At 37.1% G+C, this 27,193-nt stretch overlaps 1 protein-coding gene across 2 annotated transcripts; it reads right to left on the bottom strand.

Moving 5' to 3' along the window:
• Nucleotides 1-524: 524 nt before the first annotated feature.
• On the bottom strand, nucleotides 525-4,107 carry LOC107630706 (uncharacterized). Of its 2 annotated transcripts, XM_016333910.3 has the most exons (10): nucleotides 3,891-4,107; nucleotides 3,116-3,171; nucleotides 2,826-3,030; nucleotides 2,606-2,714; nucleotides 2,427-2,509; nucleotides 1,908-1,971; nucleotides 1,688-1,805; nucleotides 1,320-1,471; nucleotides 1,085-1,196; nucleotides 525-653 (listed from the first exon to the last, which is right to left on the bottom strand). In XM_016333910.3, the coding sequence occupies exons 3-9, from the start codon at nucleotides 2,948-2,950 to the stop codon at nucleotides 1,113-1,115; spliced, it is 735 nt and encodes a 244-aa protein (XP_016189396.1). In that variant the 5' UTR covers nucleotides 2,951-3,030; nucleotides 3,116-3,171; nucleotides 3,891-4,107; the 3' UTR covers nucleotides 525-653; nucleotides 1,085-1,112. The 2 variants fall into 2 exon arrangements, with proteins under 2 accessions (XP_016189396.1, XP_088364884.1); XM_088508758.1 differs by lacking the exon at nucleotides 525-653 and having other exon boundaries at nucleotides 942-1,196.
• Between the last annotated feature and the right edge of the window lie 23,086 nt (nucleotides 4,108-27,193).

The following is a 27,193-nucleotide window of genomic DNA, read 5'->3' as shown; positions in this document are numbered from 1 at the left end:
TGTCAATACTTTACATGCACGGCTTGATTTGGACAGAGCCAAGTAGAGAACCAGTCATTTACTATCCTCTCTCCTCATGGAACCAATACCATTTCCAACTGGTGGATAACGCCAACAAAAGAAGAGGACATGCGTATGGAAAAGAGGGACAAATAAAGACTAAATGAAGCTTCTAAATGTATTAATGAGATTCTTACATGAAAATGGGTGATTTTTACTTTTACTTTTTATGGTTTATTTTGAGATAGTGTGCAACTTAAATAATTATTTAGCAGAAAGCATCAGTTTGACAAAGTTATTTGGGTGAAGCTCTGAGTTGAAGTCATTGTCCGTGTACATAAATATTTCGAGAAAAATTGGTTCCCGTGTCAGATCATCCTTAGCTCCTAGACTTAGGCCACCAGTTACCGTTAGATGAGAATTGGCACGAGTGTCAGTCAACCACAAAGTGATAAAACTTGGGAAATTAAAGCAGAATAAGATATGGTCTAAACTGTCTCCGAATGTTGGCGAACAATATCAATCTCCATTCTGCCCTGCATTTTTCTGGAAGCAGAGTAGCTTACCAGATTGCCTTGTTTTTTAAATGATTTTCAAGGCCTCTTCTATTTTTACTGCCATCAATTACGCTCATTAAATTCAAGTTATATGCCCTGCAAATGCAATGCATTATTTTTACATATCAGCATCTCCGGTAAAGTGAAAAAGTCCGCCATTAATAGTTCATGACAAGAAAAGAGATATTTTCAGTGCATAATTAATCGCATTTGCACCACCTACTGCAAAGTTTTATCGTTCATTCTATGTTGTAGACACTGTATCACCAGCTTGAGTTCACAACGCAATTTAAGGTTAGGTCAACAATAATGGTTTTTCAGCTTTTGCGCTTAATACTTCGATCCTAAATCTAGTTTGCATACATTTGGAAGAGTCACTTGAAATTGAAGGGCTTAAGAACCTAATGGATCACTCAGTTGTCAGTTCCGGAATGAGCAGAACATGACAAATAAATCACTAGTATTCATTCAATTACTTGAAGCATTTCATTATATTAGTTGTCAGATCTCAGGCCAATCAAACTTACCAAACAAGGTATCTGACTATCCGTTATATTACATCTTAATCCAAACATTTGGAATTGATGTATCAGATTCCAATTTACAGTCAGTTTGAAGAGCTGATAACCAACAGTCCACCTGGAAAAGCAAAGGGAATACAGAACATATTTAGAATTTGGTAAAAAAAAAAAGTAACATCATGATGTGAACTATTTACAATCTATTCAGACTGAAATAGAAAATATCTTAACTAGGACACACCTGTATTTTAGAATTGCTTGAGCACTCATAACGTAATCCGAGCTGAGTCAAAATATAAAAGGCATATTGAATCTCATCATCACGTTTGAAACTTGGTAACCTCCCTACCTCAATGATGTCCGATAGAAGGGTTGAGTCCTGAGGACTTAGATCTGCAACTTTACCCTTGTGAATGAAATCCAGTCATATGAAAACTTGAGAACAGTATATTTTATTGAACCAACCATGTAAAAACAAGTTATTAATACATTAATCACATAAAAAAATGTATGTATTTATATCAAATCAAAAAAGTTATGAAGAAACTGGAAATTCTTAGGAAAACAGGAGATGAATAGAGAGAAAATGATTACAATTAACAACATTACCTGTACACAACAAATATAAGAATATACATTCTCCGTGGAGAACAACAAAGCGAGGAAGCCAATCATCTACTTCTGTATCATCTATAGGTGGAGGTTCGCCTGGTAGGGCTTCCCATCTCTGAAGATAAAGATGAAAAGCAAGTTGAAGCTACATTAGTAAAAAATCATGAAGTGCAAACCAAATAAAATGTAAATTGATGTGGGGCTAGACAGTCAGTACAGTTCGGATGTATAAGTAGCCAGATAGACGTGCTGACCGCAAAACTTCATCAACATGTTCCACTCTGTGAGAAACAAAAACATCCTCTATAGTTATTTACAGAAAATCACAGCAGATTTTATTAAGTCATGTAAGAATTCTCTATAGAATTGAGAGGATCAAGTATTCAAGTGGAGATTGAACACTGAATTTCACCAGTAACTCATTGTAGCAATTTCAACTTCAGTGAAGACCAGAGAGTAGAATAACTAGCGGCTTATGTATATTCTCAAGTGGAGAATGATGCAAGAAATGGAAATGGAACCTTTCTTATTACTCAAACAGTCACACATGTCTAGCTTCCAAAAATATATACTAGCAAATAAACTCCTATGTTTGTTTCTTTGATCAATGACAGTAAAGAAGGAGATAGCAAACTACAAGAAAGTTAACATAAGGCAAACTAGTAGTGACTTGACAATTATAAAAATACATTATGATGGCAAAGTCCATAACAGTCTAAAGTTGTGGATCACTCACCGAGCTTTCAAATGAGCTTCCCTCTCCTCTATAACAGTAAGTTCAGATCGAAGTGACTCTACTTCTGCAACAGTTAGCTCTACCTACAAATCATAAGTTTTGTGTTGGTAGGATAAAGTAGGACCTTCATCAATAACAAAAGAAGCAGTGAAGCACAGCACAACTGCTTTAAGTCGAACCTTCTCCTGACCTTCATTACTGGAAACCCATGAGAGCCGCCTCGGAGAAAACAAGCTCAACATCAAAGCCGTCTTTAATTTCCTTCGGGTCCGCAAATGGTGTGGGGACCTAAACAAAGCTAGCCTTAGTAACAACTTGCATAAAATAAACTCAAAAGAATCTTAATAACTTTCCAATTTTCATTTTCATGTATTCCTGCTTTCAATCAGGATAGAATACCTCGAGGATTGATCAGTTTGAGGTTCTGTAATAGACGATGATGTGTTTTCAGGAGATACTTGACTCGATGTTGGAACTTGAAAGTGATCAGGAATGATATTTAATTTTGCAGGACCATCATCCATGAAATGGACTTTCTTCCTGAAGGAAGGACAAGCCTATATTGGAGGAAGATAGCAACGGTAAGTTTGAAGGATGACTTATCCTGTAAAGTTAACAACACCAAGAAGTCAGAACAACAATGCAGCATAATGGCATCACTTTCTGTGGCTAGTCTTTAAGTTTCTAACCAGTTTGTTCAATTCAACAAATCATTGGAGAATGGTCCAGGCATCCAGCTGCAGCCCTGAATTGTGAAAATAAATAAATAAATAAATTTAAACAACATGTATATAGGAGTATATTCTTTTCATATTAACAAAGTAATGGAATGACATCAACTCTTTCCACTCAAAATCCAAGGATTCCGAGCATAAAGAATGCTAACAAGAAAAATGAATTGTTTGACAAGCCAAAATCAATCAGACTAATAAAATTGAAGACAGAAGCATGTTACATTGAGTTAAGACTTAAGAGCACTCTGATTTTGGAATATAAAATCCAAGCATTCTAGAAACATGATCGCTTGGAAGTAAAAATTTATAGTTCGAGAGCTGAAATCAGATGAATCATTCCATTGGATTTTCGACACTTGAAACAAATTTACATCCTGTTCTTGTTATTTATCTGACACTCACAATTCCCAAGCAGCTCCCGTGTGAAGACCAGATTATTAGGCATTTAATAACCTCATCTATTTGTGTCACTACTCAAACAGTCATACAAATGCAAATAATTAACCTAAAAAAAAAGAAGAGGTGAAGATGAAAAGGAACGCAGGGTGAGGAGCATGAAAAGTAGATCGGCATATATTTGGTGAATTTGTTCCGAAGTGAGGAAGGATCGGAGATAATATTAACAAGCAGTAGATCAATTAAATAGAACAAGCCGGAAAACAGATATAGCTGAGAACCGATAATAATAAAAATGAAGAAGTTGAAGGAAAGAGAAAGTTGGCGAGCACACCTGTGGCTTTGGCCTGTGGGGAGGGTGGAGAAAGGTTCGGAACGGATTTACGAAATTGAATGGAAGCTCAAGACGCGGGTGTTCGCGACGGTTGTTTAGTTTGCTGCCCTTACTTTCTTAATCTTAGCACTAACCGTCGTCTATCGCCCAATGATGACACTTTAATTAAACCCATCCTGTTCTTATATTGCTGCCAACTTAACACCAATTCCTATGTATTATCATTGTGCTACTGCTACTTATCACATCATACCACCACCAACGCAGTGAAGGCACCAACCATGTAACCCGTTGACTTTTCCCTTTACTTTGTTTTCTAGTTCTAGGGGAAAAAATTTTTATTTAAAAAATTTAAAATTTTAAAATATAATTTGTGAGAGATTTAAATTAATATTTTTTTTTGTATTTGTTTGTACTTAATTTTTTAGATTAGGTGGTTTCAAATAATAAGAAAGATGAATTTTTAAAATGGACGTTCTATATAATGAGAGAAAATAGACCATTTTAAATTACTATCGCATTCTATTTTAAATAATGGAAGAGATAAATTTTTTAGAATTGATGGTTGTAAATATAGGAAAATGAATAATTTTAAATCACTAGTTTCAAATAATGGGCGAGATAAATTTCTTAGATTGGATGGTGTTTCAAATGAATTTAGATCTTCTAAATTTTAGATTTTCACTTTAAAGGATAAAGTGAAATCTCTCACCATTGAATGCTTTCTCTCTCATGTTTTTTCTTAGTTCCACTTATGAAATAAATGGTGATAGATCATACTTTACCTTTTAAAGTAAAATTTAAAATTTAGAGAATCCGAATCCGTTTCAAATAATGGAGGAAGATGAGCTATATCAGACGCGCACGCGTCTCATATAACGTAAACCTTGTTCTTTTCTCGCGTTTTCCTTCTTCTTCTTCAACCTAATAAAATTCGTCGTTCTCCTCTGTTCGCATTTTTCTTCTCTGCTCGCATTCTTCATTATTGATCTGCATTGAATTCAACGTAATAAGCTCCGTCGTTCTTCTTCTTCTTCGTTTTCTTCTTCGATCTACACTTCTAAATGGAAACAATGAATGATTCAACTTCAAATCAGTTGAATGAGGTTATTACGTTGAGACAGCTACTCAGCTAGGAAATAATTGCTGCATGCTATCACAATAATCTTAAACACTGAATAAAGAAAAAGGAGGCCACCGAACCGAACAACATTCATTTGGTGAATCAAAATCACAAAGGCCACCGAATCGAACGATGTTCATGTGGTGAATAAATGGTGATCAACTTTCAATCAACAAGAATAGTATTTCTCCTCCTCTTCCTCCTCCTCCTTCTTCTTTCAAATTCGCGCACGTAGGTTCTTCTTCTGCTTCTGCTTTTGCTTCTTCACCAACAACACCAACATTTTGCTCGGTTAAGTGGAATTGCTCATTTTGATTCACTTGATTGTTAAAGTATTGAGTTGAGTCCTTGTGCATTCAGAAATATTTTTCTTACTGATTAAATGTTTATCATGTTTTATTCAACACATGATTAGTGTTCGGTTCAGTGGTGTTGGTCATTTTGGTTCACATGATTGTTATGTGTTCAGTTGACTTCTTTTGCATGAAAAAATGCTATTCTTGATGATTGAATGTTTATGACGTTTTATTCAGCACATGAATGTTGCTCAGTTCAGTGGAGTTGCTCATTTTGATTTACTTGATTGTTAGTGTGTTTAATTGAGTCCTTGTGCATGTAGAAATATTTTCTTTGATGATTAAATGTTTATGATGTTTTATTCAGCACATGAATGATGTTCGGTTCAATGGAGTTGGCCATTTCGGTTCATTTCTGTTTTGTACAATTTAAAACTCTTCCTCATCACCTTCTACTGCTTCTTCACCAGAGAGAGAAAGAGAAAAAGACAAAAAAAAATACAGCAGCAATAACAACAAAAGAATAAAGATAAGGAGAAAACACGTGAAGACGAATGAATGCGAAAAAGAAGGAGGAGAATGAGGAGGAGGAGGAAGGCAAATATCTGTTGCTGTTTTCGTTCGTTTCTGGTTGTTTCTTGCCAAATCTTCTCGCGATTCTTCTCCAGTAGTGATTTTCGTAGAGAACGTGACTGAAGTTTGAGTGATTTTGAGAGAGATTCGAAGAGAAGGAGCAGTTTTGTGTTGAGGAAGAAGTAACATTTTTTCATAATGAGCACGAAATAACAAAGGGTTTTCGAGCGCGTGTTTTCACTCGTCATTAATGTGCTATTTGGACTTAGGCCAACTTGGTTACATAGTTACATGGATGTGTAGCGTGCCCATACTTATAAATAACCATACGAGTATGAGTATATTTATTTTATTAGATTAAATTAAATCGTTAATTTAAATTATATTCATCTAAATTTTAAATTAAAAATTTTGTAATTTAAAAAATTTAAATCGTTATTTTTTTTCAAATCAAATATTTAATTAACTATACAAATAAAATAATACGAGTACGTAATATTATAGTTAAATCGTTATAATAATACACATATCCCGAATATATCGACATTAAATGCATTAAGCTCATAACCAAATATTGGGTATTCGAGATTTTTTTTTAACTTCTATCATATCTCACAGAATATCCAATTTGTATTTTTAATGTTTCTTTTTTTGCATCGAAATGTGTACACGTTTTTAAAATCATAAATATTACACGTTTCGATAAATATTTTATTTAATTAATTTAAATTAAAAAAAAACCATCTTCACATTAAATTTGTTTTGATACTTTTTTATTTGGCCCCTCTTTGTAGTGATTGAATAGAAAGAAACGAAGAGATCACATTATATCTTAAATAGAAAAAAATACAAATATGAAAAGAATAAGAATATATTTAGACAGACTTACTAAACTAAATGTTATATAATATTATGCATCTATTTATAAAATAATATTAAATAATATAAAATCATTTTATATGTTTTCTATAATTATATCATTTTAAAATAAATTTTTTCTACACATTTCCAAATACAAATAAATTATCATATAACCATTTTTCAACTAAAATATTTAAATAAAATTAATGGTGTTCCTATTGAAGAAAAATGTTATAGCAAATTATTTTGGACCTGGCATCTAGGGCTTAAATGGCCTAACGATGATTCAATTACTGGGTCCGAATCGTTCATATGGCCCAAAACAGGCTAGAGGACCAGAAATCATTAACTAATATTTAAATTTAAATATCTCTCTTATCTTAGCAAACAAGATAAGATAAGATAACCAGACAAACTATATAAAGGGAGTTAGAACTCTCTCAGGTACTTTACACACTCCTAACCTACACCTATACCTTTTAGACCCATTCTGATTTGAGCATTGGAGTGTCTTTGTAGATACCACCCATCGCCACTCCTGAGGTTTGATCACGTTATCACCAAGACCAGTGAGTCCCCGATCCATCCTTCAATTCGTACCAGCGAAGTCTTGTACATTGGCGCTGTCTTTGGAGACTTGCAAAACCTTAGCAGCATGACGGACGAACACAAAGAGCGATTCTCGAACCACCACCACAAACTAGATCCACCGAATTCCCCCCAGCACATGAGCCCCGAAATGATGACTACCCCCCAGCCCACGGAAGGATAACCAGGATCGTCACAGAGAGACGACCGCCGATCTGGCAGGGCTAGAGCAATCGACGGCCTTGGAGAACAGGTGAACTGAATAATTCAAGAGCTGAACCAGCGAGTGCAAACCCTAGAAGGCCGGGCCGCGTCTAAGGAATGGTACTAAACAGAATGCACAAGTAAAGTGGTCTCTCAGACCGTGTCACGAAGAGAGGCAAGACAAGAGAGGTTGCCAAACCAACATCACAGCAAGTGCAGGAACCGCAGCAAATTCTAAGAACCCAAACGCCACCATGATGAAGATGAAAGGAGATACCAGAATGATTCCAAGCGAAGAAGGAGCAAACATGTGATGATGGGAGCTGCCCCATTCACTGAGAAAATCCTGAAGGCTAAGTTACCAACGGGTTTCGACAAACCAATTAACATGAGGGACGATGGTACCAAGGACCCTCAGAAGCACCTAACGGCCTTTGAGGCTAGGATGAACCTAGAGGGAGTAGCCAACGTAGTTCAATGTAGGGCCTTGTTGGTAACGCTAGTCGGCCCAACAATCAAGTGGTTCAACACCCTCCGGAACGGCCCCGTATCCTATTTTGGCAACATCTCCGAGAAATTCACGCCATAATTTACCAGAAGGATCACAAAGGCGAAGTACCCGATCAGCCTAGTCGGAGTCACTCAATGACCAGACGAACTCCCAAGGAAATACCTAGACAGTTTTAATGATGAGTGCTTGAAGGTCGACGGACTGACCGGCTCAGTGGCTAGCCTATGCCTAACTAACGACCTAATGAATGAAGATTTAGGGGAGGCCTTCTTCGCCCTCCACCTAAGCTGCGCAGGAAAAGCCCAAAGCCAATCCCAGGGAACAGTGAAGCTTCATAGGGTCTTTCTGTCCAGGTGGAGGTAGTCCGCAAGTTCTTTCTATTAATACTTCTATATTAATACTTATAATATAAAAGGATTAATCGTAGAAATTAGTCGTATAAATAGAATAAATAAATAGAATAGTATTGAATAGTATTCAATTTGAGAAGAGAATCTTTATAGAGGATTTCGAATAGATTCGAAATTTAATAGATTAATAAAATCTATAAATCTGAATATATTACTCCTATTGAATATTCAAATTCATTTTTCTATTACTATCTTTTTTATTTTTTGAAAAAATACCTCACAACCAAACCGGTCTCGACTATGCATGAAATCCAGAACGTGGCAAGGGAGTACATAAACGACGAAGAAGTGAGTCAAGTCGTGGCAGCCAATAAACGGCACCTTGGTAACACGGCTCCACGGAATAATCCGCTGCCCAAAGAAACCCCAAAGGAGCATTTCAAAACCACTGCCCCAACCGACTGCCCAGAGTGGGAAAATTCACAGACTATACCCCTCTGTCGGCCCCGATCATCGAGATCTACCACCAGATAGCAGGGGGCATCCTCCCAAAGGCTAGACAATTGAAAGAACGCATAGGCAGAAGCAAAAGTGTAACGACCCAACTTCTGGCACATCATGATCATACTAAAAGTAAGGTATTATTGACCTATTTTCCTTTATTATCTATTTAATATTGAGTCTTTATATTAATATGGCGTTCCAATTTTAAGAAAAACTCCAGAAAATTTTGTTTTTATTAATTAAAATCATATATCAAAGATTTACAAGTAATAATAATCACATAAATACTAATAATAATAAAAATTATACAAAAAATCAAATAAAACTCATATACGACACATGTCTCTTTGTAACGAAATAAGAATCTAAAATAACAATTGACGAAGGAAAAGAACTCTACAACCACGAATATACTCGTAATAAAATTTTGTTACTCGTTCACAACTCTGTAATAAGTCTTCGCACCTGTAATTAAAGGGGTTGGATAATTTGGGGTGAAAGAAACCACACGTTCTCAGTAGAAAATACGAATGCGGTAAAAGTAAAGAATAAAATGCAAATAATTAACTTACTCAAGAAAACTATTTTTATCAAACCTTTGAAAATGCTTTTAGTTTTACTTTAGATTATTAATTACTTTATTGAAATTCCAAACTTAAAACAGACCTCAATCACAAAATTAGTCATGTTAACCATCTCTCAGTCACAGTTAATTCTCAATCACAACATCAATTCTTAGTCATCTTAGTATATCCAGAAACTAATAGCACAAGTAAGAGACTCAAATCAACACACAAACAAGTCGCAATGAAACAAATAGCACAATCACAAGAAAATAAAATAAGCAAACACAATCAAATGTAGATGGACAAATAAGGATGATGCATGTCTAGTCCTATGCAGGCCACGAGCTCATGTGTCAGTTAACTACCCGCAACCCACATTATCTAGGAACAACTCCTAGATATGATTTTCCGTTGCTTCAGTTGCATACTAGTCTTATGGCCGAAGTCACATTAGTTGACTTGAATATGCTTACCCTTAGAAAATAGTTCCCATTGCATCAGTTGCATACCAGTCTTATCGCCGAAGCCACATCAGTTGACTTTAATATGCGTACCCCCGGAACATAATTTTCAATTGTGGGCATCCCCACTCACATTTCATTTTCCTTTTTGTAAACCTTTTTCAGATTCTTGCTCTGTTTCACTTCCTTAGACACTCCTTTCAGTTACGAGTTCTCAATTTCTATCTCTGGTTATAAGATAGCTTTGCTCTTTTTAAAGCTCAATTTTTAGTTCTCTATTCTTCTTTCCCTTTTTAATTCTTAACATTTTTCCTTAAAATTTCTTTAACTTCCTTAGGCATTCTTTCAAGCAACTTTCAAACACTTTAAGCTTAATCTAACACTTTAAAAGAGTATGTACTTTTCAATTGTATAAACAACTAACAACCATCATCAAAAGCCCCTAAATATTCATTTTCAGTTATCAAACATCAAATTCATCAATTAGTCATCAAAGTTAATCATAATCTATTTGCAATTACTTATTTAACTTTATTGGCATTCATCAATTAAAACTGTTAATTTTAGAAACATATCCCCTACCTCGATGCCACATTTAGGAGAAATCGGAGATGTAATTGTTGCGGTAGTGGCTGAGCAAACAAGAACAATAGCTTCAACATCCACCGGCGTTGACAACAACAGCTCTAGCAATGAAGGGAAGCCTCAACAGTAGCTGAACAGTGGCAGAACGCGAAGTAGGATCCTCAATAGTGGCAAGATGGCTCCACCCAGCTTCTGCGATGTTATCTTTGAGCTCCACGGTGACATGCTTAATTGATGACAACTTGAGGCACCAGCGGTGGCAGGAATGGTCTCTAGGGGCAACGGCGGTACTGGGGGTTTCGATGACGGTCATGACTGGTAGTGGCGTGCTTGGCGGTGAGGAGGCAGCTCCCTCCTCCATCGCATGCTTCCTTCTCCTCGCGCATTACTCTCTCTCGCGTCGGGTTTCTCGGCGACGGGCCTGACCATGGCAACGGCGACAGCAAATTGACAACGTCACAGGAAGCTTCACGACGGCATCGACGTCGGTAATGGCGGCGGAGCTCTAGCTGGGATGCTCTTCTGCCTCTCCTTCTCTTCTTCCTTGCCATTGGTTCTCTCTCTCTTTTTCTCGTATCTCTTCCTCCATTCGCACGTGTGTGAGGGTGTTGTGCGTTGAGAGGATGAAGGGGGGGGGGGGGGTGGGGGTGCGACTGAGTGATGGTGAGGGAGTGTAAACATTAGGGTTAAGGTTTATTATAAAGGGATAAAGGTAAAATAGGTATTTTGATAAAATTGGAGGGCAGAATAATAATTTTAAAACCAAATGTACTCCATTAAAAGTATTTAAGAACACTATTTATCAATAGATCGTTGAGTTCAAATAATTATTTATAATTTAAATCATAAAATGAACATATTAATCACATTTTATAAAGTACAATTTAAATCCAAAATATCAATTATCTAAATTAAGTCATATAACTTTTTATCATTTTTCCATTACCAGAATTTTAATTTCAAATTATATAAAATAACTAATCATAATAAAATTATACAAGAATATTAATTAACTTAACTCCAAATATTCATAAAACTAATTTAATTGCTCTTAATAAATTAATTTATAAAAATAAAGACTTCAAATTAATAATAAGTCATAACTTATTCATAAAAGAACTTACTTAAATTAAATTACCTCCTTTGCTTCGTTCTTTCAACTTCATCATTTTCCTGAATTTTTTAGCAAAAAGAATAAACTCGTCATCAGATAAATTATTACTGGATTCATCATCCAAGGACTCAGTGAAGGATTTGAGAGCAATTCCTTTCTTTTTTGTCTCATTTTTTAAGTAAGTGGTTTCAAAAGCAAGTAAATATCCTCTCATATTATCATATGTCATTTGATCAATGCCACTGCTCTTAACTATAACTATAGCCTTAGTTTCCCACTCTTTAGTGAAACTTCTCGGAACTTTTCTTACTAGCACAGGTTTAGGGTGAGTAATCCCTATAGCATATAAGCCATTGATGATGACGTTGAATCTTTCAAATATTTCATCAATAATCTCTCCTTCTTTTATAGAGAATATTTCGTATTCTTTACTCAGCATGTCTATTCTGGTCTGCTTAACTTGGGTAGTGCCTTTATGGGTGACTTGGAGCTCGTCCTAGATTTTCTTTGCTATTTTGCATCTTGATACCTTTCGGTACTCTTCGAAGCTGATTGCACTGTTGAGGATGTTGACAGCTTTAGCACTGAGCTCAATCTTCTTCTTATTCTCATTATTCCATTCGGCCTCAGCCTTGGGAACAACTACACCATTAGCTCCTGTTTTTTTTGGGACTTGTGGACCGTTTAAGATGATCTTTGATATAAGTGTTTTTGTTGGTTAGAAATTTTCACAAAATAATTCCGTTGCTAGTATAGTTCCAAACCGACTAACAACACACAATCAAATTTTAAATATTATGGTTGTCACAAGTACAAACCCCAATAAGAATTAACTGAAGTATTCAAACCTCGGGTCGTCTTACAAGGAATTGTAATGAAGTGATCAATTATTGGCTATGAAGGATCACAGGAGGTTTGATTGATAAAAGGGGCAAGAAAGTAAATGGCAAGAAAAGTAAAGCAAACAACTAAATAAAGAAAATAATAAAGAGAGACATTCATGGAAATGATTGAGAATATAGGCTTTCTATCCTAGTCATCAATTATCATACAATGATTAACAAGAGTTTATCTTATTTCGTCATCCCTAACATCGGAAGAAGGTACAATATTATCTTCTCACGAGAGAAGTCAAATAAGACTAGTTAATCTCAATCCAAAAGTCCTAATCAACTCGCTAATTGAATTAGCAAGAGATTAGAGTCAATGGAAACAATATTAACTAACAACTCTAGATCACTAATCTAAATTGGGTATTAATGACTCAAGAGCACCTAATTTCTCTTTCCAAGTCAAGAATGCTCAAAAAGCTACTCTAACATCCAACCAAGCATTTTGTCAAACACTTGGAAGGCATAAAAGGAAAGTATAATAAAAGTGCGAGAATAATAATTCTAACAACTACAAATTGCAAGGAAATTAACACCAACAACTCAAGAAAGCAATAAAAGACATGGAAATATAAATTGCATTAAAAGCAAAATCCAAATCCAACAAAAGTGTATCAACATAAAAGAGGCATAAAAGAGAAATTAACAAAAGAACTAAGGGAAATAAAGACAATAAAATAATAAATTGTAAAGAAAACAAGATAAAAACAAGAATTAAAACCTAGATCTAAGATGCAATTAACCTAAGAACCCTAGTTCTAGAGAGAAGAGAGAGCTTCTCTCTCTAGAAAACTAGCCTACATGATGCTAACCTAAAACTAATTTCTTCCCTCCTTGTCCAAGCTTGAATTCTGCATGAAATACCCTAAGAAACGAGTTGGATTTGAACCTGGGAAGCTCAGAAATCGCCCCCAGCGAATTCACTTTAAGTGAGTCACATGCCACCTGTCACGCATGCGCGTGGATGACGCGTGCGCGTCTGATAAACCCATATTTCATGAGTTCTTTTGTGCTTAATTTGAGTGATTTATACAATCCTTCACCTGCTTATTCACATTAATTACATGATTTTACTTTCCCTTCCTTATTATGTCATATTGTGAAAAACATGTTTCCTAAGCTTTAAAAATTAATTATTTTAATTACCTTTATTTCCATTCGATGCCGTGATTAGTGTGTTGAGTAGTTTCAGATTTTCTAAGGCAGAATGACTTAAAGGATGGAAAAGAAAATATACAAAATAGGAAGGAGAAGGCAAAACAGAGCTTTAAGGAAACTGGTATCCATGCGACCGCATGGACGAAGCGATCACGTGCCAGAAGCGAAGATGTAGCGACACGGCCGCATGACTGACGCGACCACGTGCCTTAAGCAGAACGCACATGACGCGGTCGCATGACTGACGCGACCGCGTGGCAAGGAAAAGCTCCGAATTACGCGACCGCGTGACCCACGCGGACACGTGACAGAGGCAACGTATCAAAATTTACAGAATGCACCCCCAGCGATTTCTGAAGCCCTTTTTGGCCCAGATCCAAGTACAGACAGCATAGACCAGAGGTTATAAAGTGTGGGAATGCACCCATTCAAAGAGAGCTCGCATATTTTATTTTTCAATGATTTAGATTTAGTTGAGAGGGAGATCTTCTCCTCTCTTTCTTTTAGGATTAGGATTTAGGATTTCTTCTTGCTTTAAGAGTGACTCTCAATCCAGGTTTTACATTCCTTTGTTTTAGCTTCCTTTTACTTTTATTTATTCCAGCACTTGAATTGGTCAGTGAATTTATGAATTTCATCCATGTTATAGATTGTTATCTGAATTAATAATATTTGAGGTATTTTCAGTTTATGATTGTTCTCTTTGATTTAAGTTACCATTGCTTCCCATCTAAGGATATTTTTATTATTCCAGCAATTTTACTTTTTCCCCTTTTGGTCCTGGTTAAGAATTCAGTAACTCAACAGTTATTAAACTCAACATAATTGATAATCATTATCTTGCTAATTGAGCTGAACTTAAATAATCCCTACCTTTTCTTAGGAAATAAATAGGATTCAAAGGTCAATTTAATTAGTCCCTTGACTTTCCGTTGCCCTAGTACAGGTTGATCAAGTGGAGTTTAGATTCAACTTTCATTATAGTTGAGAGAAATAACTACGTTGGACCTCCAACTTCTCTTACCTTGCCAAAAGTTTACTTTACAGTATTTATTTATTTTAATTGCCCTTTATACTTTACTTGTCATTCAAATTACTTGCTTCTCACCTTTTAAACCCCGCTTACAACCTTTATAGCCAATAATAAGAACATAGCTCCTCACAGTTCCTTGAGAAGACGACCCGAGGTTTGAATACTCGGTTAACAATTTTTAAAGGGGTTTGTTACTTGTGACACCCAAAACATTTGTACGAAGGGATTTTTGTCGGTTTGGAGACTATATCTACAACGCAACTGTTTCTATGAATCTCTTTACTGGTAAAAATCCTAACGTCAAAATGGCGCTGTTGCCGGGGAACTGCTAACGTGTGCCTTATTATTGGTTATTGTAAATATTTTTCTTTTGCTTGTTTATTTAATTTTGTTTTTCCTTTTTAACTTTATTTGCTACTATGAACTCTCACCCCTCTCGTTTTGAGTTTGGTTCTAATATTGTTAAGGGAAATAGAAGTTACAGCAGGAATGTGCATCAAGGTCAGACCAATCAAGGATGGTTGGGACCAAGAGGATCTAATAAACCCTTTTGGCAGTAACACCCTCCGAGATATCTTGGACAAAGACCATTCTACAGTGCAAACCCAGCTGAAAGACATGGTGGACAACCTTGTAACTACCAACAAGCCCCACCCCGTGCATGTAAACCATCCTTTCAGCATAACCTCGAACCACCACACTCACAAGCTTCTCTTCACCATTCGCCACCATATGATCCTTCCTTACCCCAATACCAATCCAATCGCTCCCAATCACCACCACTTTCCTTTGTATCATGTCCAAGTCCAGCAACCCGAGAAGTAGAGGATCGCCTAAAGGAAACAGTAATTAAATTTCAAACAACCATTCAACAATTGGAGCAAGCGATAATTCAATGGGCTTCTAGGCGCTCAAATATACAAGGATCAGCCACAGCTCTATGTGGACAGCCCAATGAAGAGCAGAGCATGAAGGAATTGCCAGAAATTCCAGTGGACAAGACAGAGCATGAATTTGTACTAGAACAATTAGAAGAAGCTGTCATTGTTTAAGAAGAAGAGTTGGTTGAAGACCTAGGAGATGCTGAACTTCCATGGGAATCCAGAATTGAGGAAAACTCCATCCAGGATACTACAGTTGATGCTAAGGAGGATACTGTACAATCTCCAAGGCAAGTCGTTTATAAGGAATCAGACGGAATAATCCAAGAAGCAAATTCCCTTGATGATGATAGTCACAAGTCTAGCTCTCTTGGTGATGAACTTGCATCCGCAAGTGAATTCTCTGAGATCGAAGAATCTTCCCCAAGTGAATATGAAGATGATGCGGAGGTAGATTTCTCTCAACCTCCAATCTATGACTCAAGTGATGAGGAAGACATAGAAGACTTTGACCAGGACACAGATACAATTAAAGATCTTTGCAAAGAAGTGGAGGAATTCATAGAAGAGCACAAGGAAATGGAACTTACAGAACCACCAAAAACACCTATCCCAAGGCCATTACCACCTAATACAAGCTTCAAGTGGGTACAATCCTTAACTTATAATTTTACTTATTCACTTGAATATGGTTTGCTTGAAACAGATGGCCAGCTTAGAGCTCTCTGTGGCTTTAAGAGTAAGAGGGAAATGGCTCGTACTCAGAGCTGGTGCACAAGGCTCAATAAGGTTCCACGCTTCACTTCGAAGTACACGGATTGGTATCATGCTCAATTACATGGATCACGGAAAACGTTTGGTCACCAAGGTGAAATTCTACTTTTTAACCCGCCCGAATGGAAACATGTAGACCAAGACGGAGGCGGATTTAAAAGCAAGGCTTGGGATCCTGGACTCTATCCTGACATTCGTCGTCCCGGGAATCTGAAAATCTATTTGGAGCTGCTCAGAAGCTTTGCATGCTTGGTTTGGGACCCTGGAGGCTATTGGCATTTCAAGCACTGGTAGAGATTTTTAGACGAATTTAAACATAAGCCACCAGAACAGGATACTCCTCCAATGTCCAACTTAAGGACTTTAACTAAAAGTGCTAGGTGGGAGACAACCCACCATGGTATGGTCGCTTCTTTTTCAATTTATTTCTTGTTAATTGCTTTCATTTTTCCTTTTTCATTTTAATTTATTAAACCTGGAATCATGCATAGCATTCATGTTAATCATTGCATTCTGCATTTTTCATGCATATATATATATATATATATATATAAAGGGGTGCACAACGCGACCGCATGCCCCATGCGATCGCGTCATATTGCGAGAAACACCACCCACGCGACCGCATGACCCACGCGGCCGCGTGATATATATATCGGCGTAAGGATCCAACGAATAGAAAGTTAGGCTGGAATCGTGCGGCCCTTGTGCGTTTCGCACAAATTGGCCCACGCGATCGCATGCCCCATGCGATCGCATCACTTGCACAATACCAATCCCACGCGACCGCGTGAGCGACGCGATCGCGTCGCATGGATTGCACATCACCCCAAAAGGAGACAGAGAGTTGCGCTAAAACGGCACTGGAGTCGTGCGTTTAGCACGAATTCCAGCGACGCGATCGCGCGACCCACGCGATCGCGTCACCCTTCTTTCCCCCTCTCATGCAATCGCATTACTCCCATTTTCACCCCAACCATGCGACCGCGTACCCCACGCGGCCGCGTGGATTCGAAAATATAACCCCCAGCCACGCGAACCCTATCAGTCGCGCAGCCCCCCCACCCCCAACCCTCTTCTCCCTCTCTGCTTCTTCTTCCTCCCTCTTCCTCCACTGCTGCACCACCTACCCCTGCTACCACCACTGCACCTCCACCTGCCACAGAGCCCGTCTATCATCTGGTGCACCGCTTGTTTCGACGACTCGACCAGATGGAGCATCGCAACAAGCGGCACTATGAGCACCTAAAGCTGATGGTACGATCCGGTGACATCCCCTCCGAGCCTGACACACCGTCCGAGGCATCTGAGGAGGATGCGGATGCGCCCGAGGCAGAGACCCATCCCCAGGGAGAGGCAGCGCCGGCCGCACCACAGGCAGCGGTCCCACATCAGATTGAGGCTGCAGATCTTGAGATCCCGATCCAGTCAGCACCTCCTCCACAGCAGCCAGACCCTCAGCCCACCACCACTGAGACTCCAGCTACCATCCCTACCAGTGATGACACCCTTTCACACCCGACTTGATTGAGCATCGGGGACGATGCTTCCTTTTAAGTGTGGGGAGGTCGCCATCTCTGGCATTTATTTTGGTGAACCACTACATCTTTTTTCTTTTATTTTGGATATTTTTCTGTATTTTTCTTTTTACTGTTATTCTCTGAGTACTTATACATTGCTCTTATGTATTTTTACTCTATTTTCTGCATGTTGCATCTTTAGTTCATAGTTTAGCCATTTAGTTTATTTTAGTTATTTAGTTTAGTTTGTAATTCTGATTTATTAGTGGATTAATTAGTATAGCTTACCCTTTTTAGCATAAGATAGTATAGTTTAAATTGAAAAATATAAAAAGGAAGTAAGCTAGGAAATTGAACATATCAGACTTAAATCCATAAACCTTGTATATAGCATTACATGATGTAGTTAAGCTGACAACATTTCATCAAGGAGGAACATTAAAACTTTAAAAGCTACCCTAAATAATTTTTTTATGAGAATAATGGGAATTTTTAACTAAACCTGCATACAATATATAAATGATATATGATGCTTGAGTTAGAGAACACACAGCCTGTGAGTCTTGAGCTTAATTGTATGGTTGCATTCAAACCATAATTTCATTCCTGTGTGTTTCATTTCTTTTTATTCTGATGTTCTTTCCTTTGCTTTAATCTATATGTCCAATTATAGAATATAGAATAGATACATACCAAGAGAATGATTGAGGCCATCATTTCATTTCAGCTCACTTACCCCAAATTAGCCTACCTTTTACATCACCCTTGTTAGCCCCCTTGAGCCTTTTAAAACCCCTTTATTCTATTTAGCCAAATTACTAGCCTTAAGCAGAAAAACAAAAGAAAACCCCAAGTGAATCCTCGGTTAGCTTAAGATAGAAAATCATGAATAGAGTTAAATGTGGGAAACCTTTTGGGAACATGGATGATAGAAACAAAAGGGTAGAGAAATTAAAAGAAATAAAATAAATTTGGGAAGCATGCTCATGAGAAAATCAAAGTGATTTAATTGCCATGTGCCTTGAAAAAAAAATTTTTAATAAAAGGGGATACAAAAGAAATTCCCCAATGCAAAATAAAAGCAATGCACATGGAATAGAAAAAAAAATAAAAAGTGAAACATGAGCATGTAACAATAAGTGGGATAATATGGGAAAATAGGTAAAGAGATTTTTGTTTTACTAAATATGTATGTTAGGTGAGATCTTAGTCTAATTAAGGATTCACTTATTAGCTCACTTGACCCTATACATAAATCCTTACCTTTACCTTGACCACATTACAACCTCAATTAAAGACCTCATGACTTTTTGGTATAACTATATTCTATAATTGTTGATTGGTTAAGATGAAGAACAAAGCTGTAGAAAGTAAGAATAAAAAGAAAAATAGAGTGAATAAACCCAATAAACACTGAGTGACTAGAGAGTAAACACAAAATCCAGTGAGGGTTCAGTAACTCATCAACATATATCTGTGCTTAAATTTACTAATTGTTTTGCAAGTTTGTACAATGTTTTCTTTCCCATCTCATTTGCTAAAATGCTTTATTATTTAACGGTTGGCTATATATATATACATGACTCCTTAAAAATGTGAATTAACTTGACTACATGTAAGCTTTATATATGAGTGAATAAATTAGAGTTGCATGATGCATCATTCATTTAGGTAGTTGCATTTAAATTAGGTTGCATTGCATGACATTCCATCACTTTAACCTTAATTATTTACCTTGGATTTAGCATGAGGACATGCTAGTATTTAAGTGTGGGGAGGTTGATAAACCCATATTTCATGAGTTCTTTTGTGCTTAATTTGAGTGATTTATACAATCCTTCACCTGCTTATTCACATTAATTGCATGATTTTACTTTCCCTTCCTTATTATGTCATATTGTGAAAAACATGTTTCCTAAGCTTTAAAAATTAATTATTTTAATTACCTTTATTTCCATTCGATGCCGTGATTAGTGTGTTGAGTAGTTTCAGATTTTCTAAGGCAGAATGACTTAAAGGATGGAAAAGGAAACATACAAAATAGGAAGGAGAAGGCAAAACGGAGCTTTAAGGAGTCTGGTATCCATGCGACCGCATGGACGAAGTGATCGCGTGCCAGAAGCGAAGATGTAGCTATGCGGCAGCATGACTGACGCGACCGCGTGGCAAGGAAAAGCTCCGAATGACGCGACCGCGTGACCCACGCGGACGCGTGACAGAGGCCACATATCAGAATTTACAGAATGCGCCCCCAGCGATTTCTGAAGCCCTTTTTGGCCCAGATCCAAGTACAGACAGCATAGACCAGATGTTATAAATTGTGGGAATGCACCCATTCAAAGAGAGCTCACATATTTTATTTTTCAATGATTTAGATTTAGTTGAGAGGGAGATCTTCTCCTCTCTCTCTCTTTTAGGATTAGGATTTAGGATTTCTTCTTGCTTTAAGAGTGACTCTCAATCCAGGTTTTACGTTCCTTTGTTTTAGCTTTCTTTTACTTTTATTTATTCCAGCACTTAAATTGGTCAGTGAATTTATGAATTTCATCCATGTTATAGATTGTTATCTGAATTAATAATATTTGAGGTATTTTCAGTTTATGATTGTTCTCTTTGATTTAAGTTACCATTGCTTCCCATCTAAGGATATTTTTATTATTCCAGCAATTTTACTTTTTCCCTTTTTGGTCCTGGTTAAGAATTCAGTAACTCAACAGTTATTAAACTCAATATAATTGATAATCGTTATCTTGCTAATTGAGCTGAACTTAAATAATCCCTACCTTTTCTTAGGAAATAAATAGGATTCAAAGGTCAATTTAATTAGTCCCTTGACTTTCCGTTGCCCTAGTACAGGTTGATCAAGTGGAGTTTAGATTCAACTTTCATTATAGTTGAGAGAAATAACTACGTTGGACCTCCAACTTCTCTTACCTTGCCAAAAGTTTGCTTTACAGTATTTATTTATTTTAATTGCCCTTTACTTTACTTGTCATTCAAATTACTTACTTCTCAGCTTTTAAACCCCGCTTACAACCTTTATAGCGAATAATAAGAACATACCTCCTCGCAGTTCCTTGAGAAGATGACCCGAGGTTTGAATACTCGGTTAACAATTTTTAAAGGGGTTTGTTACTTGTGACACCCAAAACGTTTGTACGAAGGGATTTTTGTCGATTTGGAGACTATATCTACAACGCAACTGTTTCTATGAATCTCTTTACTGGTAAAAATCCTAACGTCAGCGTCACTTGCAAAATTCCTTCTCACGCGTATGCGTGGCTGACGCGTGCACGTGGCTTGAAGATCTCCTCTCACGCGTGCGCGTGGGTGACGCGTGTGCGTGGCCATGAATTCTCCAAATGCTCATTTCTTCATGAATTCTCCACTTTGTATGGTTTTCTCTTCACTTCTTCCATCCAATACTTGCCTTATGAATTTTAAATCACTCAACAAACACATCAAGGCATCAAATAGAATTAAAGTAAATTAAAATTAGCAATTTAAAGGCCTAAAAAGCATGTTTTCACACTTAAGCACAAAATTAGGGAGAATCACAAAATCATGCTATTTCATTGAATAAATGTGAGATAAGTTGATAAAATCTGCTAAATTAAGCACAAGATAAACCACAAAATTGGGGTTTATCAACCTTTCAGATGTTGTAATCTACTGATTGAACAAAGATCTTCATTCTCTCCTTCCAATAGCTGTAATTCTTTCCATTGAAGAACGGAGGTATGTTGTTGCATTATCCTTCTGTCAGAGTGTAGACCACCACATTTGAACCATTGCTGTTAGCCATCAGATACCAATTGATGGTTATCAGTGGCTAAGAAAAAAGGGGGTTGTATCTTAGCCTCCTTTTCTTGTGAATATTACTTTTTACTTTTTCAAAGAAACTTAGGAGATATTTCTTGCTTTTGTCTTGTATCGAGTTGAGAAACACTTTATTTTTGTCTTCTGAGTAACAGAACCAGAAGTGAAGTAGAGAAAAAGAAGTGACACACAGATGTATCATGGTTCAGCTACCTAGTGCTATGTAGCTTACATCCAGTCTCCATCATAATTATGATGGAATTTCACTAACTTTTTCAACATATTACATACACCAATGTTTCCCTAGGATCTACTTGACGAACGAATTTTTGCTAGTAAAGAATTCACAAATAAATTCTCGTTGCAAGTATAGTTTCTAAACTAACAATAATCCTTTCGTACAAAAATTTGGTTGTCACAAGTAACAAACCCCTAATAATAACCGAAGTATTCAGACCTCGGGTCGTCTTTCAAGGAATTGCAGGGAGGTGTATTTATTATTGGTTATGGAAGATTATCTTTTTGGGGTTTTTGAATAAGGAACAAGAAAAGTAAATTGCAAGAAAGTAAATTAATAATTAAGTGAACTCTTGGCAAGGTATGAGAATTAGACGTCCTATCCTAGTTATCCTTATAAATTGTGATGAGAATTGTTTGTTGCTCCCACTTAGTTAACCCTTACTAAGTAAAGGAAAGTCAAGTGGACTAATCAATTTGATTCCTCAAGTCCTAGTCAACTCCTAAGGAAAGACTAGCTTTAGAGGGATCCAAATCAACCAGCAACTTCCAATTATCAATCAACAAAGGATTTTGATAACTCAAGAGTCTCCAATTACTCAATTCAAGCTAAGAATGTAAAAAGCTAAATTAAAATCATAAATATGAAATACCTCAAATTGCATTAAATAAAGAAATCAAATCTAACATGGAGTTTATAAACCAAATTGGGAAAATAAATAAACTGGAATGCTAGAATAAATAGAAGTAGAAGAGAAACTAAATTAAAGGAACATTGAACCTGAAATTGAGAAGAAATAAACCTAAAACTAAGAGAAATCCTAAAACCTAGAGAGAAGCTCCTCTCTCTCTAGAAAACTACATCTAAAACCCTAAAATTATGTGAATGAATGTTGTCCGAGTTGTCTTTTGTGTTTCCCCCATTCTGCAGCTCTTATTCTGTGTTTTTTGGGCTTGGAATTGGGCCAAAAAGAGCCCAGAAATCGCCCCCCAGTGCTTTTTGCAACTTTCTGCACGTGGCGCATGTCACGCGTATGCGTAGGTCACGCATGCGCATCGTTTGGCAAAATTCCTTGTCACGCGTACGCGTCGCTCGTCTTCTGTGCTAGGCACGCGTACGCGTCGCTCATGCGTGCGCGTCGCTGCCAGCTTCTCAAGTCTTTATTTCTCGCTTTCCTTCCACTTTTGCATGTTTTCTTTTCATCCTCTAAGCCATTCCTGTTATCTAAAGCCTGGAAACACTCAATACATATCTCACGGCATTGAATGGTAATAAAGGATAATTAAAATTGATAGTTTAAAGGCTCAGGAAACATATTTTCAACTATATCATCGAATTAGGAAGGAATTGTAAAACCATGCAATTTATATGAATAAGTGTGCAAAGACTTGATAAAAACCACTCAAATCAGCACAATATAAACCATAAAATAGTAGTTTATCAATCTCCCTACATTTAAACATTAGCATATCCTCATGTTAAGCTCAAGAGAAACAAAAGAATGAATAGGGGAAAGTAAAACTCATGAGATGCAACCTGTGAATGTGAATGCAACTATATGCTAAGATGATTCTGTCTACTTGGTTGAAAGCAAATAAGTTCTCCAAGACAACCATAAATCAGATTTTACTAATTTAAATCACACAATAAGAGACAAGTAAGCTTGTAAGAGGATAGCTCATGAAAGCAGGGAACATAGAATCAAGCATTGTACCCTTACTGGTAATGTATATGCACTCTAATCGCTCAAGTGTCTAGGGTTAATCACTCTACTCTTCTCTAGTCATGCTTTCTAAACTTTGTTCTTCATCTAACCAATCAACAAAAATTTAGTATAGCAGTGCAAACATCATGAGGTCTTTTCAAGGTTGTAATGGGACTAAGGTAAGGGTGAGGATATATGTATGGCCAAGTGAGTTATAATATGAATCTTTGACTAACCTAAGCTTTCACCTAACACACACACTCTATGTAACTCCAATTCATGCCTAGCTACCCATAATTTCCACTTTTGCATATTTCACATACTCATGTATCCAAATTTTTCTTCAATTTCATCACCTATGCATTGATCTTTTATTAAACTTGGCATTGGGATACTTTTGTCCCCTTATTTATTTATTTACTTATTTATTTGAATATTTTTGGTTTTTTTTTTATAAACATGAAAGCAAAAATAACTTTATCAATGCACAAAGGTTTTTAATTATTTTTTTTTGGTCTCACATGAGTAGGTACGCAAATTCCCAATATGTTTTCAATAAAATTCAACACTTTCCTATCAACCCAAGCTCCCACGGTTCCCCACACTTAATTGATACACACTCTCTATCTTAAGCTAACCAAAGATTCACTTGGGGTAGTTAATTATTTTTCCGCTTAAGGCTAGTAATGTGGTAAAATATAGAATCAAAAGGGACTTAAAAGGCTCAAGGTGGCTAACAAAGGTAATTGGAATGGTAGGCTATTTGGGATAAGTGAGGTAATAACAAATGATGGCCTCAATCATATGCAAGCATGTAAATACACTAAACAATGGACATATAGAATGAAACAAAATATAGATTACAATCATAGAGAAGGAAACACACAAGAATAAAATATTATGGTCAAATAATGTAACCGTGTAATTAAGCTCAAATCTCACAGGTTGTGTGTTCTTAGCTATAATTTATGTTCCAATTTACAGTCTTCAAGCAAGTTTATCACAAATATTTTTAATTTAAATTAGTGAAATGCTATGAAAATGGTCTTGAAAAATAATTTATCACTCCAACCAAGTAGTGGTAGAAGAACATGCACAAAACCAAACAAATATGCAATCAAACATGCAAATGCAACAACTAATTTAACAAGAAAAATTAAACATTGGTGTTGAAATAAGAAATAACTAACCCACAGAAGTCGGTATCGACCTCACCACACTTAAAGATTGCACCGTCCTCGGTGCATGCTAAGATGTGCAGGTGGACGTGTTGCTCCAACTGACGCTTTTCTCCAAAGATTGTGCAGATGGGCTTGTATGTCGCCCCATTGAGAAGCTTTCCTTTCCCTTCTCGGTGGCCATCCTGAAAGAAGAGGAAAAAGAAGAAAAGTAACCCAAAAATAAAGATAAGAAAACAAATAAAGTATGGGTGGGTCAATGCCAAATAATGAGGGTCTCAATTACATGGTAGCTACAACATGTAAGGGAGAAAACAATAGAAGCAAATGGCTTATCAATTAAATTCATGTCAATGAAAAAAGAGTACAACTATCATAAAAGATTAGCATTGACTTAAATAATATTACCCAATCAGAACAGAACAAGTCATGTAGCACCAGGATAATGCAAGAAAAGATGCAACAGTTGAATAAAAAAATTTAACACCAATGGAAAAATAATAAATTTAGAAAAGAAAATAAAAATATGCACAAAATTAAAAATGCAATGAAGGAAAGTATGCAAATAAATTAAGTAAAATAGAATGAAAGTGAAGAAGGATGAGAAGTTAAAGAGATGAAGAAGAAGAAAGTAAGAAGGGAGGAGGGGAGAAGGAGAAAGGAGAGAGGAGAGAAGTAAGAAATTAAAAACAGGGCACGACGCGTACGCGTGCATCACGCGTACGCGTGCATCACGCGTACGCGTGAAAACTGAGTTGGCTGTTCGACGCGTAAGTGTCGCCCACGCGTACGCGTGGATGGTCCGAAAGTGAAATGACGCGAACGCGTTATGGATGCGTACGCGTGGAATGATTTTATGCCTCTAGCATAGTTCCATCGCAAGGGCAGCACAACTCTCGGGTCAAACACCAATTTACGCCGATTGTCCTATCCACGCGTGCACCTGGGTGACGCGTACGCGTGGATTTCCTAGGTTGCAGGTGACGCGCACGCGTGGCTCGAATTGTGCGCGAAGCACACCAGCCGCACGATTCCATCACAACTTTCTGTCCGTTGGATGGGATAGCAAAACTTGGAATCGACGCCCACGCGTGGCCTACGCACACGCGTGGGTTGCCCCTTTTTTTTAATACAGTATGCAGAATGCAAAATGCAGATGCTGATGCAGACATTTTGAATAAATACTAAGAAAAATAGAATAAAATAAAACTAAGAATAAAATAGAACAAAATAAAACTAAGACTGAAAAAAAATGATCATACCATGGTAGGTTGTCTCCCACCTAGCACTTTTAGTTAAAGTCCTTAAGTTGGATATTTGGTGAGCTCCCTGTCATGGTGGCTTGTGCTTGAACTCATCCAGGAATCTCCACCAATGTTTGCAATTCCAATAACCTCTGGGATCCCATACTAGTTGCATAAAGCCTTCAAGCAAGTTAAAGCAAGTGACAAGGCCCCAAGAGTGTTGATTGCTAGAATGAATTCCAGGGTCCCAAACCTTGCTTTTGCACCCGTCTTCTTGTTGATCATCATTTTTTCACTTGGGTGGTGAGCAATCGGAATTCTCGTTGAGACATCCAAATAGCTTCTGAGACCCATTCAATCGAGCTCTACACCAATCCTTGTACTTTGATATGGAATGTGGAACCTTATTGAACCTTGCCTACCAACTCCTACCACTAACCATCTCCCTCTTACTCTTAAAGCCACAAAGAGCTCTAAGTTGAGCATCCATCTCAAGCAAACCATATTCAAGTGGCATGAGAAAGCTAAGAGATGAAAGATTTACCTACTTGAATGAAGGAATGGGTGATGATGGCTTTGGGGGAGAGGTCTCCAACAACTTTGGCAATGTGATTTCCAGCTCCATTCCCTTGAGCTCTTCCTTGACAACTTCCACCTCTTTGCAAGCTTCTTCAAGTTCAACCTTTTCCTCTTGGTAGCTTTCTTTCAATTCAATCTCTTCTTCATTACTTACCAAGGGCATGGGAGATTGTGCTTCTTCTTCTTTAAGCTCCATCTCTTGATCAACCTCTGCAAAGTCTTCAACCATGATATGCCTCGGAGGTTGTACACCCTCCTCCTTGATGTCACTCAGTGTAGAGTTGTCTTCAATGATGGCTCTTCCCTCTTGTTCAACCTTTACTAATTTGGCAACTACCTCATCTTCAAGGGTCTCTCCTACCTCTACCTTTTGGGCCTCCTCTTGCTTCTCTTGAAGTATATGTGCGCACAATTGATCCATTACATCCCTAAGACGATCTCTTCGCTCTTGTTCCAGGTCAGTAGCATCATTGGGATCATGTTGCTCTTGGATTGATGGATGTGGGTGCTCTTCTATGGAGGGTGGTGATGGGATGGAGAGATCATTA

The sequence above is a fragment of the Arachis ipaensis genome, chromosome B3 (genome assembly GCF_059453495.1).
Source record: "Arachis ipaensis isolate K30076 ecotype BB chromosome B3, ASM5945349v1, whole genome shotgun sequence".
NCBI classification, from domain to species: Eukaryota; Viridiplantae; Streptophyta; class Magnoliopsida; order Fabales; family Fabaceae; genus Arachis; species Arachis ipaensis.
This window is presented reverse-complemented; position numbering and strand designations above follow the sequence as displayed.

What these genes read in the sequence shown, in the direction of transcription:
- LOC107630706 (XM_016333910.3), bottom strand. Translation starts at nt 2,950, where the DNA reads ATGGATGATGGTCCTGCAAAATTAAATATCATTCCTGATCACTTTCAA. An exon ending in CAAACTGATCAATCCTCGAG is followed by an intron (nt 2,715 to 2,825) that starts GTATTCTATCCT and finishes AGCTTTGTTTAG; the next exon opens with GTCCCCACACCATTTGCGGA. An exon ending in GAAGCTCATTTGAAAGCTCG is followed by an intron (nt 1,972 to 2,426) that starts GTGAGTGATCCA and finishes TGTTTCTCACAG; the next exon opens with AGTGGAACATGTTGATGAAG.